The following is a 15,916-nucleotide window of genomic DNA, read 5'->3' as shown; positions in this document are numbered from 1 at the left end:
TAGGAGATAGTATCGTCGGTCAGCTTCTCGTAACGCGCTCTTAGTTAACTATAGCTTCGTGAGTTCCTCCCAAAATAAAGGTAGAGGATAGAACGTGCGACACTTCCGTTGTTGAAGCTGATGCTTGGAGAACGGCATATAGAGATTTTAGACAGGTAGAGTAACCGAAAAGAAGACTGCAGAGATTAAGAATCCGGACCCGTTGGTAAGAGGAATTTTATAGGCACCTAAGATAAAGAGATTACTGTGAAACAAGTATGATTGGGCTAGTCCCTAGTAGGGTTAAAACAAAGAGAATGGATAGTATTACCACAAAGCATCCTTTATTCTGGTTCTTTGATCGTAGTCTATATCACTATCTCAATGGGCGATCTAGGTGCCATGCAACAGCCAGAATATCTTGAATAATCGTATGCAGGAGCTTCGCGCCATAAGGTCAGGGAAAAGCTAAAATCCGGCGAGATACCGTAAACGAGCAAGTAGATCGGAAGGCTTCGTGTACTAAGTTTACTTTTAGGTACTCTAACTCTGTTACTAGAGTTTTGCTGTGGGCAGTTGAACAATATCGACAGGCAGAGAAACATATTATGCTAAGATTATTGCGACTGAGAGCGATATTTTGTAGCAGGGCAAATCGGTAAACTCTGCAAATGCGAGGTAATGTTTACAGGATTTTCTTGAGTCTACCTCTTAACTATCAGAAGACCATATCTGAATATAATCAATTTTCCGGTTTCTGAGCAAGGAAGGGATATTTTACCAGCTGGTTTTTTGATTAGAGCCCCGCTACGTGAACGTATATTTCGGCCATGATGTGGACAAAGCAGAATGAGACAAACAACACATTTGGGTAAGACAAGCCGCGTATATGTAGATTCCAATAGCGAAACGCTGACAGTAACTATTTTGGTGTAACGAACGGCTACGCAGGGGATAAGGAATCGCGAGAATGTAGGGTATGCATTCAACGAAGAAACTAAGCTAGGTTGTGAAGCTAGTCCCGATCGGGTAGTTAGGTTATAGGGTATCACGAAGGAAGGTCTTCGGAGGCTGGTCACAGTCCGTGACAGTGAGTGACAAAGGACCCATTTGTACTTCTTTGTTGGATGTGGCTCCTGTTTCAAGAACATACTCTGGTTATACGTGGTAAGCCATCCGAATCTGCACTTGGTCGCGCGCATGTACATAGCGATCTGACCTGTGTTTCATAAGCAAGGGTTAATGCACGGATGAAAGCGCTAGTTAACTATGGACTCGGAGCTTACCAAGATAGTTTCGAAACGTTACATTCTCAGCTTGGGCTGTTTCAATATCATGCAGCCAGGGTGTTTTTGCCTCGCCAACAAGAATTGGCTTGTGCTCTTTATCGAGAAGAACAAAATCAGGAACCTTTTTAAAGTTCTTCTGATTAATTGCACATTTGTAGTCAGCGAAATGAAGACCTGATTGAATATACTCTTGCAGTATAGGTGTTAAGTCATAGCAAAGATTCTAGCGACCGACCACAGAATGCTCATCGCCATAAAAGATTCTTTCTTGTTTTGGAATATCGTAGCCCAGAATATCAGCTGTCCAATTTATGGACGCTGAAAAGTGCCTTGCTTCTTTCTCGATATCCCAAATTGCCAAAGTTGATAGAAACCAAAGCTTGAGGGTTGATTTGGACCGAGTACGATAATCATCCGATACAAGTAAATCGAGAAGTGGCTGTCGGATGATATCTTTGCCAGTTAAAGGAACGTGCGCTATGATTAAAATGTTTATTGTTCTTCATTCAAACTGAAAAAAAGTTCACGATACTCTGCCCTCTTGTTCCGGTGGAAAGAGAGATATTTAAACTACCATAAGGAATAGTCTGGTGAAGGAGTATAGTCTGGGAGAGTTTTCAAAACCCCATCAAGACTATAAATAAGTAAAAGTCAAGGAGGCCTAAGCGTTCTCATGGCTTAGACATGACATTATTCTTAATATGGGGTAACTCATTGAGTTGTACCCAAAAAGGTTACTCGGGCTCCAACCGCCAATGAGAGCCGAATTACAAATTGAAGGCCCCAAAGGTATGTGAAGATTGGGATTGCAGAGAAATATAAATCCGTCTATTGCATCCTATCTGCAGGCCATTTGTTTGGAAAATGCTAATGAACAAACCTCTGCTTAGAATAACCCGTTTTTCACGCTGTGCATCTTGTGAGATTACGAAGTGATAAAAAATCCTCCGTCGAAGCAGGGAAGCCATTAGCAGACCGCGACGACGAAAGCCCGACAGCATCCTCCTCCGCAACAGTCGTACAGGAGGACCCGGTCATCAACGAATCTCAAAGTGACTCGACACTACCGAGTGATGACCTACCGTACGGCGCGCCGCAAAACGCCCGTGAGCTTCATACGATTATGACTCACCACGGGCCAACTCACCGAGCAAATTTTTTATCCGGATCATTTCACCGCGCGGTCAAGTGCAGGCCCGGTACTACCACTGGGTCTTTGACATTACAGTAGGACTAAGGAAAAGGATCCTCCAAAGCAACGTCAGAAACTGGATGGCAGCCCGGCTCAATTGGGAGCAACCGCGCCGCTACACCCGAGCTGGCCAAGAGCGGAAGCGCGACAAGAAACTTTATGCGCAGAAAAGAACTCCAACAGGCCAGTTCCGTAGCGCACGCCAGGACGAGGTGGAGAAAGAAATGAGCCAGGTTCTTCCGTTTCTCTCTTTTTTACTTCCTTCTGTTACTGTTACTGTGTCATTGTGTTTTTCCTTGGTTTTCTTCTTCTTCTGTTTGTAACAAGCTGCTGGCCACCAATGATCTGAGAGATAAAGATTGATTTTCATAAAGTAGTGCAACTTTCTACGTTTTTGTCGCTGCTCTCCGTCTTTTTTCCGCTCTCCAACCTGCTGTTAGAACGCTACATTTCTGGACTATTACGATTGACTCTCATAAAGCAATGCAATTTCCCGCAACAAATCCCTCCCTCCATCCTCCTCTAGTAACCTAGCGACCGTGGCGCCTAATGCCTCCGCATCCTCGTCGTTACTGACATCCGCGGACGACGAAGCCGAGACCTGCTTAGTGCCATGAGGATGGATGATCATACCCTCCAATTTCAGTCGAGGGCTTGCGACGCTTTCCGGTGCTCCAGGGGTGCAGTGAACAGCCACCGGGGACGAGCATCCGCCTTGCAGAGTGCGCAAGAGAGATCGCTCGGCCAGACAAATCTTGCGGACGAGACGGTCTTCAATTGGCTGAATAATAGAGAGGGTCTGGGCATCATCTTCGCGGATCTCGATTCCCAATGCGCCTTGACCGACTGCGTAGGGAAATTCCGACGGACAGAGACGTTTCGTGATTCGGTGGGCCATGTCAATGCGGACAAGACCGGCCGTGGCGACGATGATGGCTGAGAAGGGACCATTTGGGTCGTCGAGTTTGCGGAGACGAGTGTCCCTGATACTGTCAACAATTTTTCCTATGTATAACAAGAAACTGACCGAGCACTTACAGATTGCCACGACATTCCTGCACCACCAAATGCGGAAATTTATACGCCAACAGCGCCTTCCGTCTCGTCGAACTCGTGCCCACCACCGAACCGGCCGGCAACTGTGCCAGATCCGTATACTGTTCGCGCAACGACTCCTTCACAACAAACGCATCGCTCGGATCCTGTCGATGCACAATAGTCCCCAGCACACAACCCTCAGGCAACCGAGTCGGCATATCCTTCAGACAATTGACTAGCAAATCCAGCTCTCCGGCCTTGAGCTTCGCTTCCATATCCTCCGTCCAGATATTCTTGGCTGCGTCGGACGGGCCCCCGAATTTCAAGAACGGGCTGGTCTTGTCCACATCGCCGCTCACGGATACAGTGCGCCATGGGAACTGGAATCCGGGGTTCCGCTGCGCCAAGTCGTGCGAGACGCGCTTGGCTTGCACCAGCGCTAGCTTGGAGTTGCGTGTGCCGATCACCAGCTCTTGGCTGGGGGTGGATGTGCTAATGGCCATGATTTGATTGTATAGTTGGAAGTGAATTTCGAGTTAAAAAATTGAATTATATGGATGGCGCGATCTGAGGGCTCTTGTTAGTCTCTCATCTTAGTGTCAATGTGTCAAATTCGGTCTGTGACACTATTCTACATCGAGTTAAGGCTCATTAGCGCATTGAGGGGTTTTAATTTGGGGGCCAAATTTGATGTCGCGAAATACTTTCCGTTCCCAGCACCCTTCTTTTCTATCATTGTTGTGCTCTTTGAAATGAGGAATGATGATGATTGTGATTCCTTTCTGTTCGCATAAAAAAGATCTGTAACCGTACGGACAAGATCGTACCCTGGAAATTGTACACCTTTCAAATCATGAATCACCATAGCACGATTAAAACTCAATAAATTTGGGCTAAGACCTCTCATTCAGTCTATCCACTCAGTCCCACTCCAGATAGAACTGGGATAGGGCTGGGCAAGGCTCGTGATCTAGAATTGGGCCCTGCGTCGGCGACCATGTTGTTACCTCCTGAAGCCAGGGAGCTTCCCTGTACGGAGGAACGTTCCTCCGGAGCGTTCCGGTTAGTTAGTATAGGATCAAGGGGTCCTCCGCGGTAGGCATCTAGGAACATTCCTAGGTATCCTACAAGCATTCCTACCTGAGGCAAAGCCCCAGGCAGTATATAGAGCCCCTGGATCCTCCCTCCTAGAGAGCCTTTTCTCCCTATGGGAAAATTCTTTGACTACGAGTCATAAACAAACTTGTCTTTTACGAAGCTCCTTTGTAGACCGTCACATAATTTTCCCATCACCTTTTTCTTTACACTTCAAGCAGACACACTAAAGGCATATCACTGGGCAATCAGTAGGTATAAAGCCTTGTGATCCGTTTGAACCCTTTTCCCGTGAGGCAACTACACGACAACCAAATTGCACCAAGACCAGAACGAACCAGAATGAACCCGAGAACCCGCTCTTCGCTCCGTGCCTTTGCACGCCAGGGAGAGCCCGCAGACGATCTACAGGACCTTCAGGACGATCAGTTCGCCGATGATCAGCCAGTGGAGGAACAGGATAAAGGTTTCCTTGAAGAAGAACTGTTCCATGATTCGGAGCAGGTAATGGACGACATTGATATCCATCGAATTCCTATGACCAAAGAAAGGTTCCTAGAGGAGATCAAGAAGAATCCGGAAGTGGTCTACGAGGTCATGAGAGGCATGCATGAGCTCGAGATCAAAAAAACGAACCGCGCCCAGAAAGCTATCCAGATACTTAAGAAAGATATTGCCAACCTAACTGCAGAGCGTAATGCTATTGCTGTGAAATGGGCCCTCTCTAGGGACCGAACCGACACCTCTAGTCACCGATCCACTAAGATTCCTGACCCGCCGATGCTGAACAACGGTGAAGACCCGTCCTTTGAAAACTGGCAGTTAGCAATCCACCAGAAGATGACTGCCAACGCTGACCACTATCCCACTGCTGAGCTTCGCATTGCCTATGTGACTAGTCGCTGTGAAGGGGATGCACGTCGGCATATATACCCGCGTCTTAAGATTCAGGACTATCGGGACTTTGGTGAGATCCTGAGTCATTTGAAAAGAATCTTCGTGGACCCGAATAAGGCCCGCAATGCTCGCCGGAAGTTTATATCGGATAATGCTCTGCCTGTTAAAGATCTCAATATGTAAATTTATTGTGCCTTGATTTCCATGAAGATGCTGGGCCCCATTAGAGCCAAACGGAAACTCATTCTCACACAACATATCTTGACAATTACATTTTTACAGCACCCGCCATGGCACTATACCTCTCCGTACCCATCCTTGACGCGATGATCAAATCCGTCGAGCTGGAACCTATTGACAGCAGTGCCGTGAAGGCCTTATCCTTCGGACTTCTTATTTACTACTTCCGACCAGCGAACGGCTACTTAGTTGCGCCCGTCAAGTTCCAAATCAACCAATCTACTGATAATATGGCCCTCAGAGTTCAGCGCTTAGCTCCCCAATCCCGAATCATTATCGACCACACAGTTGCCGGAGCGAAATGTGAAGGTGGCTACTTATTGGAGACGTTAGAGCAATTTGAGAATACCTTTGGCCATGCAAAGACTGAATTCGGGAGGTGTTGGGCAGTTTTGTTCCATGGGTCTATCTTGCATTTCTATGAATATCATCGAGATATCCCGGGTGCACGACTTGTTCCAAGAGCGCCGCTCAATCAATAACAGAAAAATTCATTTCATGTGCGCCGTGACTGTGCCGTGATCGATTGGATGTTCAGGCATATGGCGCAAAATGAGATCTCCGCGGCGCGTTAACTCTACCGCCGGTCGTAGTCAGCTTTTGCCCATTTGACCATCCACTCCGACTGCAGTACTTCTTCTGCCGTCGGTCGCTCTCCCGGTCGGAACAATAGCATCTGGCGCATGAGTTCCAGGAACGCATCTTTCTCAGCTGCTGCGACTTCCCCTCCTACTTTCCGTCTCCATTTCTGTACACAGACCTCGAATGACTCCTCAAGTGACGGCCATTGATTCTCCTTGTAAGACTCCGTTGTACAACCGTGCTCATCGAAAAACACAGACCTTTCTTCCCAGCGATGCCACCAGTCAGAAGGCATCGGTCCAAGTACGTCCACATGTTGAGCTATTATTTCATCACTCGGTACATACTCAGTGCTAAAGATTGCCTTCATTCCGATTATCTCCCAGATTGCCGTAGCCAGACTCCATATATCCGACGCGTATGTCAGCGGAACCTGAGGCTCGAATTTGGCTTCCGGAGCTCGAAAGGCGGGAGGCGTGTGGCAATCTTGCCCTAGGCGAATCTCTGTCGCCGGGGAAAAGGCCTCGCCGAAATCACTTAACAGAGGCTGGGCGTCAGATAGTACGAACTTCTCTGCATATTTGCCCAGGAATAACGGCACGACGACCCGAGTCGGGACGTTCGTCGGTAGGGGTTCGCCGTCACATCGTGAGACGGTAATTGTTTCGGGGTCGCCATACTGTTTATATAGTTGCTCAATTGACAAGCCATCGAACGTTGACGGGAGTTTGACCAGAACGTTGCTCAAATGAATGTCTAAATGGGTCTAGTCAACTCGTATACAAGGTTCGGACTGCTGTCACAAACCTCCATGGACATAGCCCTGTGAGTGAGTGTACGCGACGGCCTGCGTAACTCCATATGCTAGGGCGCGAGCAACATCGAGAGGGAACAGACGGCTAAATGAAATTTGCCTGAGATTGCTTTGTGCAGGGGTCATTGTGTAACAAGTATGTGTTCCGTTTGGACCCTCGACGTGGAATTCATCGCGCAAAATGGGCACCGAACTACGCCCAGGGTGTATAGACGAGGATATCGAGGCAGATAGCCCCTTGAGAACACGCGTCTCACGCGGCTGCGAGTCCGATACATTGACCTTCAGAGCGACGTATTGATTAAGTTGAGTGTCACGGGCAAGCCAAACGGTTGAATAGCCCCCGGAGCCGAGTTCATCGGCAATGCGATATCGGTTATGGAGTAGGTCCCCGATCATGATAGGATGATAACCCCCCGGTCGGTATTCTTCAAGTGTCTCCACCCCCTTGATCCAATTATACTCGATGCGAGGGTTCTGGGTCATTGTGGAGTTTAGCCGCAGAGACCGCGTTTTGATGTTCTGGGGGCGCCAAAGAAATTGGAAAGCGCGAATTGACGGTCGAGTCATTATTGATGATGTGGGGTGATCAAGTGACTCCGTGGATTCTCAGAGTACCATGACATGTCGCGTAGTTGATGAACAGGAAGCGCGTCTCCCTGGTAAGAAGCGGGCAGGCGATATGCAGCCACTCACGTGATACCGATCGTACAGGAGGCTTGGCGCTGGAGTATACTCTGGAGTTTAGTTATAACCCGAGTGAAAGAAAATGACGTCGAAACTGTGGTATTTGAAGTGAAAGTGAGGTATAAGAGGTGCAAGATGACTCACTTTGGTGTTCAAGAGAGGAAACCCTAAGAAATCGAGGAAATGTCTGTCTGTAGAGCCGTAACAACGCCTTTTAAAATTTATCCAATTTTCAAGTAATCGCTTTGCTCAGCTTTATCTAGGTATGTCTTCCGTACGTATATTTCAAAATAATTTGTTTTAGCTTCCTGGAGGTGGCACGCTGTCGTAATATGTTGACTGAGAGGCTGATTTCTCTTTTGCTTTGCCCGCCGTTGTGAGATATATTTTTCAGATCTAAGGAAACAACAAACGACGGTAAAGATAGTGACCCATCAATTATCGCTTTATCTGTCCATACCGACTCTAATTACAAAGTTGAAGAAGCTAATAAGCAGTCGATTGTTGAAAATTGACAGATGGCAAAAGAGCGTGTTGAACCGCATCCAAAACCCGTTTCCTCTTAAATCCACTGCTTGTTTCCGAAGTGAGAGATAAACGATCCACCATATCCTCGTTCGACGCTAGCATTGTTGATCACGGACAGAACGTCTTTGACAGACTCCTCGGGACTAGCGGGACCCTTGAAATAAGGCGCGAAGGCTTGGAAAGAGGCGAGCATTCTCTGTAGCGCTGGCTTTTGCTCTTCGGTTGCTGTGGTGTGTTAGCTCTGCATATTGTCTAATTGTATAAAGATAAGAACATACCCTTTTCAAAATGTCCCGTATCCACCATTCCGGGACAAATACTCATAAACAGCACCCCGTCCTTCGCGTACTGCGCGCTGAACTTGGCCACTGCCGCATTCATAGCTGCCTTGCTGATCATATAGGAGGTAGCCAGATCAACGTTGAACTTTGTGACAAGGTCCAGGTCAGCATGGCCGCTTGATATAGCGATGACCTTTTTGGTATGGCCCTTGAGGATCAGAGGGGTGAAAAGGTTGAGGAGGTGGATGTTTCCGACGACGTTGGTTTTGAAGTAATCCAGTAGATTTTCCTCAAAGGCTTCGGGTTGTTGGCCCCTGTTTGATTACACGGTTATTGTTTGTCAGGGCAAATCACCGAACCAGAGAAGGGGTCTCACAAAACTCCGATCGGGTCGTAAGTGTCAAACTGTGACAAGAGGGCACCATTGGCAATCAGATAGTCTAGTCCTCCGCCAGTGATCTTAGCCGTCTCGTGAGAAGCACTCTAGTGAGGTATATTAGCTCATGGACAAGGTATCAGGCCAGGATGTATAGCACACCTGCAGTGACGAATAATCGAGAAGGTCTCCCTTCAGAATATGAAGATTGGATCTGCCGGGCAGCTCTTGTGACACTCTCTGTTCAGTAGCAGCTTGATCCCGAGCGATACCGATAACGACATTGCTTGGATCGCTGGACAGCTGGCGAATGAATTCCCACTGTATGGCGGGTTAACACAACACGAAATGAATGAAGGTATGGGATAAAACTTGCACCAATGCCTCTTGAGGCTCCAGTAATGACGTAGGAAGGCATGTTGAAGATTGTCTTCGAGAATAGCGTGGTGAAAGACGAGGTTGTTTAAAGAATATAGAGAAATTGATTGAGATCTTGACGAAGATAACCAACGATCTAAGGTCGAAGCAGGTTGTTTTATCTTGATTTCCACGTGATGCTAGTTGATTCTATGGGGTTTTCCTGTTGTATAGAGATGTCTGTGGAACTCACCTTTAGCGAAGGTTTGGGTACCCTTTTATAGATGATCACAAGAGGATTCAACGACAACGACGATGCCCGTGGAACATGATCGATTCGACAGCTGACAGATCAAATTGATTTCAAATCGCGTCTATCACCATGAGACACTGTCATATAAAGAGTTCTATATCTAGCTTCGCGAATACTTGACTCTTTTCTCGCCGACCCACTGACCTGCAGCTACTAAACTTTAATCCCTTTTTCCATTGGCCGTCTATGAGATTGGTGGGTCTCTCCAATCAAAGGGTGATGCCAAGGCTGACATCGCGCGATTATTAATGCTGTTGGACAAGGCTGCGATTCTTTCCACGTAGCTACTAGCCTGATCATCTATCTCTTCAGACGTTGTTCACGGCAGATACCCTGTTTGAGCAGAAGAAAATGCCGCAGAGAGGTTGTGGAACGTGCAGGGGTAATGGCAGCTCACTGAGTTCGGTGCACGTGGGTCCATCAGCTAATGATCGCGTCTAGATCGTCGAATCCTCTGTGATAGAACCATTCCGACATGCGGACAATGCTCCAAGTCTGGTCGGACTTGCAAGGGTTACGGCCTTCGTGTGTCTTGGCCGAACGTGAATGATCGCAAGCGCGCAATGATTGGAAAGCCACCGCGGACTAGAAATATCGCTCGTCGTATCTCCAACACCGCCTTAATTAATGCGTCATCCTGGGATATTAAGATGCATTATCATCTACTGGGACTGGTTTCAGACAGTACGCCGCCTGAAATATTCCTCTGATAGATATGAGCGCTAAGAAGCGATTGATACTTGTTAGAATACACGAAGCTTGTGTTGCAGGCACCAGTGCCATTCAACCCGTTCCAGTTGGATGTCAAGAATACCTATCTGTTTGACTACTGTTAGCACCCTCCATAGTTATCCACAGGAAATGGAGTACTGATCTAGTAGCTAGTTCGATGCACTGCGTCTCGCTCATTAACCACCTTCGGCCATGACCCCACAAGCATGGGAAACCTGTTGATTCGGATGGCCTTGGCAAACAGCAGCCCGTCTTCTGCCGCAGTCCTTCGCTCCCTTCTTGCCCTTTCATCATTACATCTGCATGGCCTGCAAGGCCAGGCTGGTGAGCTTAAACTCTCTGCACTGAACGCGCTCGCCACTGCATCGAGGACTAGTATTGGTCCCATGGAAACAGCTCAGCATGTTGCTGCTGGCATGCTTCTATGCTCGTTCGAAGTAAGGCTCTCCGCGGCACCTTGATGATTGGAATGAATGTGTGTTGAATTTTGTATGACAGATTCTTCGGGCATCGTGCACTTCAGGCCAATGGCGATGTTACGTGGGAGGTGTTAAGATGTTTATAAATGCATCGTGTTCGGGTATATCGGACAGGGATAGTGACTTGAATATCCTGCTGGACTGGGTATACTATCATGACGTTTTGTCGCGATTCAGCGGGCTGCATTGGCGTTCCGAAAAGGACATGGATATTCCCCCTCCATGCTCATCGGAGTATCCTTGGAGAAGGGTATGTAGACAATCTAAGATCTCGAGAGGTTTTTCCTAACAGATTCGGTAGGCTATACCTTCGACTGCCTCCAGTTTCGGTACAACGGTTCAGCTGCTCTCAGAAGTCTGCGATATCGTTGCCGTGAGGCCATTACAGACGGCCCCAGCCGAGCAGCTGAGTCAGTATATCGCGAACGCTCAGATCCTAGCGTGGAGGATAAACAACATCCCGGAAGATGAAAATACCATCAATCCAAAACTTCCTAAAATGACCGAATTATTTCAATTATCCATGCTTATTTATCTCAGCAGAGCGACTGGAAACCTTTTTGAACCTCCATACATGACAGAACAACGCATTCGTCATGCTCTTGCCATGCTCTCCGACCTTAATACCTGCGAACGCCAGTTCCCTTTGTTCGTCATTGGCTGCGAAGCGCGCACGGATGACGAACGGGGCAAAGTGCTCGATCTCATTGATAGAACCGAGGACTCTACGTCGTCAAGGTCTCTTTTCCTAGTCAAGGAATTGATCAAGAGCATCTGGGTTCAGGATGATCTTGCAGACAGGGAGGTGGATTATATGGACAAGCTGAGTTTGTTGATTAGCTGCTGTAACATAATGCCCACTTTTGTATAGCTTGGTGTGGCCTTTCGAGACACGCGTTACCATGGTTGGTTCCCCGGGAGATCGACCAGAGCTTCTATCGATGTCCGTCCTTCGTCACGGGAAATCTTTTCTTTGTGTTGCAAGATTCGGAATGATGGTAACATAAGTATCTCCACAACTCCACTAAAGACCAATTGGTGATAAATCGAACTAGGTTTGGTTCATCGGTATCTTGATCCGTGTGGCGCGAATCGGACGACGCCGGATATCTGTCCTCTCATTACTCAACTCTATGTAGAAATAACATTTGACTTATAACTCGCCGCAAACGGACTTCCTGCTTTAACTACTTCAGGTTTTATCGAATCTTGCTGCTGAGCCTTGCCGCATGCGGTAAATTAACCTGACGCGCTATCTGCGAGAAGAAACTATGTTGTTTTCTATGGACCATGGGTTTAATCACATTTACTCGCCACAATGAATTGTCAACCCATGAAAACAATACAATGGCAAGTGTAATTGTGCGATATGGATTTCCGCAAGCGGACAAAGTGTCGAAATAAAGTTTGACAGATGCATGACGGATAAAGAGCCGAACAACGAGCCAGGCCCACCTTGAGAAACCCTGATCGACTTTTGATGAATCTTGACATCAGCTGTTTGGATCTCCTCGGAGTAAAGTCACCTGTAGCATCTTCTACACTGATGGTTGTAAGAATGGATTGAGCTAGCGAGTCCAAGAAAAAAATATAAATACATCTCGTCTCCCATGCATAGCTCGCCTACAAGTTACAAGTTCAATTCAATCCATCCTCAGTCTAAAAGACATAAAATAATTAGCATTGAGAAGAACCTGAACCTCCACCCACAACAATGTCCGACGACGCATTTCACAACCAACCCATCGGCGGCATCGGCGGCACCCCATGGGGTGACCAACTCTCCCATAACAACCAAAAAGTGCGCTCTATTTCCGCCTGGTGGGGCCCAGAAGACGGCGCCGACTTCACCGTCCTCAAGGGCCTCCAGCTGGGCTGGGACGACGGAGTCTATCGTCACGTGGGTCACCAAGAAGATTATCTCCAGCAAAGACATTTTGTATTCAATGACGGCGAGGATATTGATGAGATGGTGATTCACGGCGCGTATAATGATCCCCCTGGACGGGCGGATGCCCTTGAATTCAGTACTACGCAGGGAAATAATTTCTTCGCTGGTGGTCCTGGTGGATATCCGGGTAGACAGACTATTGGTACGGGAGTGCTTTATGGGTTTGATGGAGCGGCGGATGCGGATATTGATAGTTTGGGGGCTATTGTTCAGGAGGATTGATCGTGTGATTTGTTTTTTTTTTCAAATATCTTGCTAGTTGACCCATAGGTTTATTTAATAATATGAATCTTTCGTAGTATGTAGATGGGGTGTAGGAACTGGAATCTTATGATGTAATTATCTAAAAGGTTTGATTTTGAAGTAATGTAGGTACATTCAGCATGATAATTTTAAATAAAAACATGTGTATTGCATGCATTCAGGATTTATGCGAAACAAAGATGACGAGCAAAGAATTTCTATTTCACTGCTTACATTTCCTTGATGTAGCTACACTCTAATTACGCAAGCTTGTAGCGGAAGAAGATAGACACCGGTCAACATAGTGATGGCATTGAAAGAGTTATAACTTGGTAGGACTCTCCCATAGCGTGATCAGTTATTAGAGCTTTTTCCCCCTTGTGGCTTTCTCTATTACTATATCACATCATCTCCACAACTAACTACTTCCAAGTACGAGCTGACATTGATTTCAAGCTTCGGAAAATACTAACAGCGCCACCCCTATGGCGCGAAAAATACTGATCAAGAATCAATTCACATTCCCATCAGGGAACATAGGATCTTGGATAGACGAGCGAATGTACCTCAGTCATAGTGACGGATACGTATCGATGTCATCGCAGATGATCTCCATAGTAATTCACCTGGTTGTAGCTTCATAATTCACCGGAAGTCGTGCCGTACGGCGTGATCCCACTTCTTGCTGGATGAAGCTGGTCCGTAAGCCTACCATCTACAGATCTTCTCAACTACCAGCAGCATCTACATTTATGCAACTCCAAACCCGTAAACATGGGTGGCCGTCTCTGTGGTATCTCTCCCTGTAGCGGCAAGCTCTCGTTCCATGTTTGAGTCGCCCCTAAAGCTTCCGTAATCAGGACCATACTAACATCCCATCGCGTATAGTCCTAGAATGACTCAACCGGCTTGAGGCCGAAGTGGACGAGATAGTACGTGACCGGAAGAAGAACAACAGGCAAAGAAGGCGTTTCGACGGGCTCGACAAGCCATCAGAAGGGAAGTGGCACTTGAAAAGCCTCCCAGCATGGCAGTCGCCTCTCTCGGGACAAAATCTATCCCAAAGCTATTCGGGCTTACTCCCTTGCTCAGAAAACACAAACAAATCAATCAAGAAGGGGCAGTTGGAATCCGTATGAATGCGGTTCTCTTGGCGGTACTCGCCATTGTCGATTCAGATGATGTAAACCTACACGTAGAGTGTAGCCTCAATCACATATAGAAAGCGAAGAAGAAAGAATATACTCTATCAGGACTGGTAGACTATGCGATATGGTATGGAGGTTATCGGCAGGATATGGGTGCTTCTTATAGAGGCTAAACGGCCAACTTTGATGGCTCAAGCGATCTTCTGTGTTTTATGGGTATGTCCCTATCTCTTATCCTTCTCATGTTCGGTTGGCTTACTCGACTCTTAGCGATAGTCCATTACCTACAAGAAAAGACTGGCCGCGGCCCCAGAACAATCTGGGGCATTTCCTCAAATGCGAGGAAATATGAGTTCCTCCGCCTCAGAGCGGACGGAGAGGTACGATAGCTATTTTGTTCGAAAGTACTTTAGCTGATGATACCAGTTCTCCGCTGTCACATACTACTCCGACCAGGGCCTGCGGAAGATACTTCAAACTCTATGCCATATCATAGGGGAAGTCGGGGTTCTTACCCCGACAACGACTCCGTAAATTGAGTAGGGACAAGGGAGGTAGTGGACTTAATGTTAATTTTCTATATTTTATTTGTATATCTTAGATTCGTGCTGCTAGAATAAAGCACAAGAAATGAATGAAGAACACAAAAGCCTCGTCCATCATATACGAGCATTTGTGGGATGGTGGGGACACGAGCTTCTGCTTTAGCCGGCGAAGCGCCTAGATCTATCGGATATGTTGACCGCATTACAATACAATTGCTCCTCGCACATACTTACAGAACCCCTGTTGTCAGAATCAGACACGTTCCCTTTCATGAAGTAAATCCCCAAAAACACGCATGCTACTCCCTAGATACTGAATAGCCTAGTACGTATATCTCCTCACCGCCACCCTCGATGCCTTGATGCAAGGGAAACAGCGGGATCGGCGCCACCGATGTATGCTGCAGACACCCAGCCACATTATTGCGTATGTGTTTGCTCTGGGTTGATTTAGACGGAGGGTTATATTCTGTTTTTTAAATCATTCCACTGTAGTATGGGGTTTCGGTGTCTTGTCTTGCCCTTTTCCTCTCCTGAGCATGGCTGGGTGGCGTTAGAAAGGATTCGGAGAGAGCCGATGCATATTCCCACCCTTTATGCAGAGACACAAAATGAAAATCATACCTAAATAATCCACCCCTCATGCAAACCTCTCGGAGTTCGCCGCCGGACTCGCAGACCAGCTGTGTCGAGCAATTCTGTCGTTCAGAGTATAACCCCAAGCCTCGCGCGTCCTTACGGGCACGAGCACAAAATGAGCGATTTAATCTACTGTGGCCACATGATGGATCCATTTGACATGTGGGTTGGCGGACCTGGAAATGGATTGTCTTGATTATCTTGCTATTCTATTCGCTATTTTTGATGGGGTTATGCAAGGTGTCTGCCCCTGCCTGTCTTAATTATCTTACCTGTGTTACAATCAAAAGTAAGCATTGTCGACATGTATGCCTTGCTTTGGTGGATCTGTTATTTGTCCTCGTCATCCATCCCTGTTTTAATGACGATGAGGCATTTTCTTCTGAATAAAAAGATAGTTCGCGGAACGTGCTTTCTATAATTGTCGGAACATTTATCTTTGACCGACTCAGGTATAACTCCCTTGGCGAAAGAGAACTATCATTCCATATTCCTCTCTCTCTGGAAGGAA

The 15,916-nt window shown here is 47.0% G+C and overlaps 7 protein-coding genes across 7 annotated transcripts; 4 read left to right on the top strand and 3 right to left on the bottom strand.

The window, feature by feature from the left end:
- Nucleotides 1-2,920: 2,920 nt before the first annotated feature.
- On the bottom strand, nucleotides 2,921-4,001 carry KD926_002161 (porphobilinogen deaminase; the record flags this gene model as incomplete). The annotated part of the gene is made up of 2 exons (XM_053093968.1): nucleotides 2,921-3,443; nucleotides 3,499-4,001. The coding sequence occupies 2 exons, from the start codon at nucleotides 3,999-4,001 to the stop codon at nucleotides 2,921-2,923; spliced, it is 1,026 nt and encodes a 341-aa protein (XP_052951233.1).
- A 934-nt stretch (nucleotides 4,002-4,935) lies between these two features.
- On the top strand, nucleotides 4,936-5,673 carry KD926_002160 (uncharacterized protein; the record flags this gene model as incomplete). Its single annotated transcript, XM_053093967.1, has 1 exon — nucleotides 4,936-5,673. The coding sequence occupies one exon, from the start codon at nucleotides 4,936-4,938 to the stop codon at nucleotides 5,671-5,673; it is 738 nt and encodes a 245-aa protein (XP_052951232.1).
- Nucleotides 5,674-5,780: 107 nt separating this feature from the next.
- Nucleotides 5,781-6,212, top strand: KD926_002159 (uncharacterized protein; the record flags this gene model as incomplete). The annotated part of the gene is made up of 1 exon (XM_053093966.1): nucleotides 5,781-6,212. One exon carries the CDS (start codon nucleotides 5,781-5,783, stop codon nucleotides 6,210-6,212), a length of 432 nt encoding a protein of 143 aa, XP_052951231.1.
- A 95-nt stretch (nucleotides 6,213-6,307) lies between these two features.
- On the bottom strand, nucleotides 6,308-7,696 carry KD926_002158 (kinase-like domain-containing protein; the record flags this gene model as incomplete). Its single annotated transcript, XM_053093965.1, has 2 exons — nucleotides 6,308-7,068; nucleotides 7,120-7,696. 2 exons carry the CDS (start codon nucleotides 7,694-7,696, stop codon nucleotides 6,308-6,310), a joined length of 1,338 nt encoding a protein of 445 aa, XP_052951230.1.
- A 679-nt stretch (nucleotides 7,697-8,375) lies between these two features.
- On the bottom strand, nucleotides 8,376-10,089 carry KD926_002157 (NAD(P)-binding protein; the record flags this gene model as incomplete). Its single annotated transcript, XM_053093964.1, has 5 exons — nucleotides 8,376-8,566; nucleotides 8,620-8,936; nucleotides 8,999-9,105; nucleotides 9,161-9,319; nucleotides 10,066-10,089. The coding sequence occupies 5 exons, from the start codon at nucleotides 10,087-10,089 to the stop codon at nucleotides 8,376-8,378; spliced, it is 798 nt and encodes a 265-aa protein (XP_052951229.1).
- A 142-nt stretch (nucleotides 10,090-10,231) lies between these two features.
- On the top strand, nucleotides 10,232-11,875 carry KD926_002156 (uncharacterized protein; the record flags this gene model as incomplete). The annotated part of the gene is made up of 6 exons (XM_053093963.1): nucleotides 10,232-10,352; nucleotides 10,416-10,499; nucleotides 10,554-10,837; nucleotides 10,899-11,129; nucleotides 11,181-11,706; nucleotides 11,751-11,875. The coding sequence occupies 6 exons, from the start codon at nucleotides 10,232-10,234 to the stop codon at nucleotides 11,873-11,875; spliced, it is 1,371 nt and encodes a 456-aa protein (XP_052951228.1).
- A 718-nt stretch (nucleotides 11,876-12,593) lies between these two features.
- Nucleotides 12,594-13,052, top strand: KD926_002155 (uncharacterized protein; the record flags this gene model as incomplete). The annotated part of the gene is made up of 1 exon (XM_053093961.1): nucleotides 12,594-13,052. The coding sequence occupies one exon, from the start codon at nucleotides 12,594-12,596 to the stop codon at nucleotides 13,050-13,052; it is 459 nt and encodes a 152-aa protein (XP_052951227.1).
- Nucleotides 13,053-15,916: the final 2,864 nt, after the last annotated feature.

Source organism: Aspergillus affinis (genome assembly GCF_023601865.1).
Source record: "Aspergillus affinis strain CMG 70 chromosome Unknown NODE_145_length_84260_cov_87_737417, whole genome shotgun sequence".
NCBI lineage: Eukaryota > Fungi > Ascomycota > Eurotiomycetes > Eurotiales > Aspergillaceae > Aspergillus > Aspergillus affinis.
Note: the sequence above shows the minus strand (reverse complement) of the source record. Positions and strands in the feature narration are given on the sequence as shown.